General features: G+C 32.7%; 1 protein-coding gene across 1 annotated transcript; it reads left to right on the top strand.

Moving 5' to 3' along the window:
• The first annotated feature begins 476 nt into the window (after nt 1-476).
• On the top strand, nt 477-2051 carry LOC127126711 (probable xyloglucan endotransglucosylase/hydrolase protein B). Its single transcript, XM_051055690.1, has 4 exons — nt 477-890; nt 986-1086; nt 1177-1370; nt 1448-2051. The coding sequence occupies exons 1-4, from the start codon at nt 704-706 to the stop codon at nt 1845-1847; spliced, it is 882 nt and encodes a 293-aa protein (XP_050911647.1). The 5' UTR covers nt 477-703; the 3' UTR covers nt 1848-2051.
• Nucleotides 2052-3674: the final 1623 nt, after the last annotated feature.

Genomic DNA, 3674 nt, shown 5'->3' with positions numbered 1-3674 from the left:
ACTAATTCTTCAACACTTTCTTTTCTTCTGTTAATTTTAATTTATATGAGACATATTAAATTTAGTAGTTGCACCAAAAATTAATAATATTCATATAAATTTAGTCAATAACTTTTTAAAATTAATTTACTCAAAAAATATGTTAGAAAACGAGTTAATAGCATTTTTGTTATTTATTTTATTGAAAAATATTTACATGAACATATCACGTAATTTTACAACAATCAATCATAATTTTTTATTAATTAAAAAATAAAAAAAAATGTATCTCTCTTCTTTGTTATCACCTACATTCCATGATTCTAATTAAAGAAAAAGTAAATTTAAAATAAAAATTAAATTTTTTTCTCTCTTGGTTGTTTATAAAAATATAGATATAGATATGTTATATACAAGTGTTTGTCAGATAACATGAAACCTTCAGAGTTATCACTTTAATTTTATGAAAATAAAATTTTCTGCATTACGTATAGGTGCATATAGAAAGTGATGGATGATTATAGTAAACACGTAACATAATCACGATATGAGTTGCTTCTAAACTAATATCCTTTACGTAGTTAGGCCAATATTAAATCATTGAGTATAGGTCTCAACTTCAAAGGCATATCTAGGATCATGTGCCTATATATTCTGTTTAAACTATCCTGAGAAATTGCATACTTGCATAATCTTCTACTCATTGAAATACATTCACGTAAAAATGGATTTTTCATTTTGGATTGTGCCTCTAATATTATCATCTTTAACATCTCAGGCTTTCTGCGCCACCCCTCCGAAGCCTGTCGATGTACCGTTCGGTCGAAACTACGCGCCAACCTGGGCTTTCGATCATATCAAATATTTTAATGGAGGTTCTGCGATTCAACTTCTTCTTGATAAGTACACCGGTGTGTATACTACATGTTGCTTAGAAAAAATCTATGGCTTATAGGTTAAAGTAATTGTAAACTTGATATATATTACATGTTTTGAATTTGTACAGGTACTGGTTTTCAATCCAAAGGTTCATACTTGTTTGGTCACTTTAGTATGAATATAAAGATGGTTCCTGGTGATTCAGCTGGAACAGTCACTGCTTTTTATGTATGAACAAAAATTATTTATTTTGTTTGAGAAAATTTTGCAGTGAGATAAATTATTTGGCTTTGTTAATTATTGCATGAAATATTGCAGTTATCTTCTCAAAATGCGGAGCATGATGAAATAGACTTTGAATTCTTGGGGAACCGAACAGGACAACCTTATATTTTACAAACAAATGTATTCACTGGTGGACAAGGTGATAGAGAACAAAGAATCTTTCTCTGGTTTGATCCTACAAAAGCCTACCACAGATACTCCGTTCTATGGAACATGTACCAGATTGTGTAAGCATTACTTGACTCAACTATTGCAATATTGATGAAACAATCATGCTTAACCTATATGATTGATTTGCTTGCAGATTCTATGTAGATGATGTTCCAATAAGAGTGTTCAAGAACAGCAAAGATTTAGGAGTGAAATTCCCATTTGACCAACCAATGAAAATATACAACAGTTTATGGAATGCAGATGATTGGGCAACAAGAGGTGGTTTAGAGAAAACAGATTGGTCAAAAGCACCATTCATAGCCGGATACAAAAGTTTCCACATTGATGGATGTGAAGCATCTGTTGATGCAAAATTCTGTGCAACACAAGGTAAGAGATGGTGGGATCGAGTTGAGTTTCGTGATCTTGATGCAGCGCAATGGCGAAGAATAAAGTGGGTGCGTAAGAAATTCACCATTTACAATTATTGCTCTGATAGAAAACGTTTCCCTCAGATACCTGCGGAATGTAGAAGAAATCGTGACATTTAAATTTGTTTATATATTTAATTGTATTAAACTGTCATTATTTATTGTCACTCTATATATATGCTTTGTATTAGTTCAAATTATTTTCATATACTATGTAAATGTTCAATTTCAAGGAGTTGTGGTTGAAAGAAGTGGAGCTTCTTTGTATTTGTGAAACTATATTGATTGGTCATTTTTCAATAAAATAACAACAATTTGCTACGTCTGTTGACATTTCCTGGTTATTTTAGGAATTAATAATAATGTTGAGGTTTGTAATTGGTAGAGTGAGGACCGGAGCGTGGAAATAAATGGTGGGTGGCCTACCGGATCTTAAACGAGACTGTTAAGGATGTGTGGTTTGGGCCTACTCAATCCTACAAAATCGGTTGGTAGAGTGAGGATTGCCCCTATTTATAAACATCATATATTATTCGATGTGAGACTCTTAACAGTAATATATTAGATAGCAGGTCAAAATTTTAATAAAAGAAAACTTGAGTGGGGTTCTTTTCAAAGTATATGCGATGGTATTTCATGACAAATGCAGTGTCCAACAGAATGTGTTAAAAGACTTAATGTTGATAGTTTTGTGTTGGTAGAAATTTGTACAACATTTACATTCACCTATAGGGATCGACATACTCTATGTGAGAGAGTAAAGGTAATAAATCCCTTATCGTGCTCCAACTACGGGCGTTTTCCAAAATATTTGTAGTTAACAAATCCTTTGAATAGTAAATATTAAACCGTAAATAATAATTTGCAATATTAGTCTGAAATCCATTAGGCAAACCATATTGTATTTATTTTTCTTTCTATTTAAGTAAGATTATTTTAACTTTATAAACATGTTAATCCCATTTTACAACATGGTATTATAAATCTTTTAATTTTTGAAATCGATTCCACAACCTATGAAAAACTTCTTTATTCACATTACAATTGTAAAGTTCTGAGAATACAATATTATGAGTTCTTTCTTCTTTTCATACAAGAATAATGGTTACTCTCTCTATTTATAGATTTAGGTTAGCTTACTCTCTAAGTCAAAGTCCAAAATTATAAAAGGCCAAAGTAGTTAACACTACTAAAAATGGGCCTAAGTCGACATCCTGTGTGAAACAACATGCATCGACACTTCAACGCACTAATACAATTCAACACATCCTTTTTCTACCGAGCAACCTGCTTCAACACAAGAAATTACAATTCAACACACCATCTAATTCATTGTGTCTAAGCTATCTACATTCATTATAGTTTTTAGTCTTCTGAACATTTTCACATGCACGCCCTTCGTCATGATGTCTGCAATCTTATTCTCAGTTCTGCAGTGTTCCAAATTCATTTTCCATCTGCTACCTGCTCTTGAAGATAATGGAACCTCATTTCGATGTGCTTGCTTCGATCATGTGTTATCGGATTCTTCGTCAGATTGATAGCTGACTTGTTGTCGATCTTCATGGTAATTTCGTCATGAATCTTTATTGTTATCTATTCGACCAGATTTATCATCCACGTTGCTTGACATGCACAAAGGGAAGAAACTATGTATTATGATCCGCAGGACGATAATGCCACTACTGACTAATTTCTCGAACTCCAAGCAACTGGTGCACCACCTAGCATAAACACAGAGCCAAATGTGAATTTTCGATCCTCAACATCACTACACCAACTTGAGTCGGTGTATCCCTCTAGTTTGCATTCTTTTCCTTTATCAGCTGCGGGAAACAAAATGTCATAATCGAGAGTTCCTTTCAGATACTTTAGTATCCTCTTCGCCACTGTTATATGTGATATCTTTGGCTTTTCCATGAATCTACTCACCATACCCACATTGCA

Source organism: Lathyrus oleraceus, chromosome 3 (assembly GCF_024323335.1).
Source record: "Lathyrus oleraceus cultivar Zhongwan6 chromosome 3, CAAS_Psat_ZW6_1.0, whole genome shotgun sequence".
Taxonomy (NCBI): Eukaryota; Viridiplantae; Streptophyta; class Magnoliopsida; order Fabales; family Fabaceae; genus Lathyrus; species Lathyrus oleraceus.
Note: the sequence above shows the minus strand (reverse complement) of the source record. Positions and strands in the feature narration are given on the sequence as shown.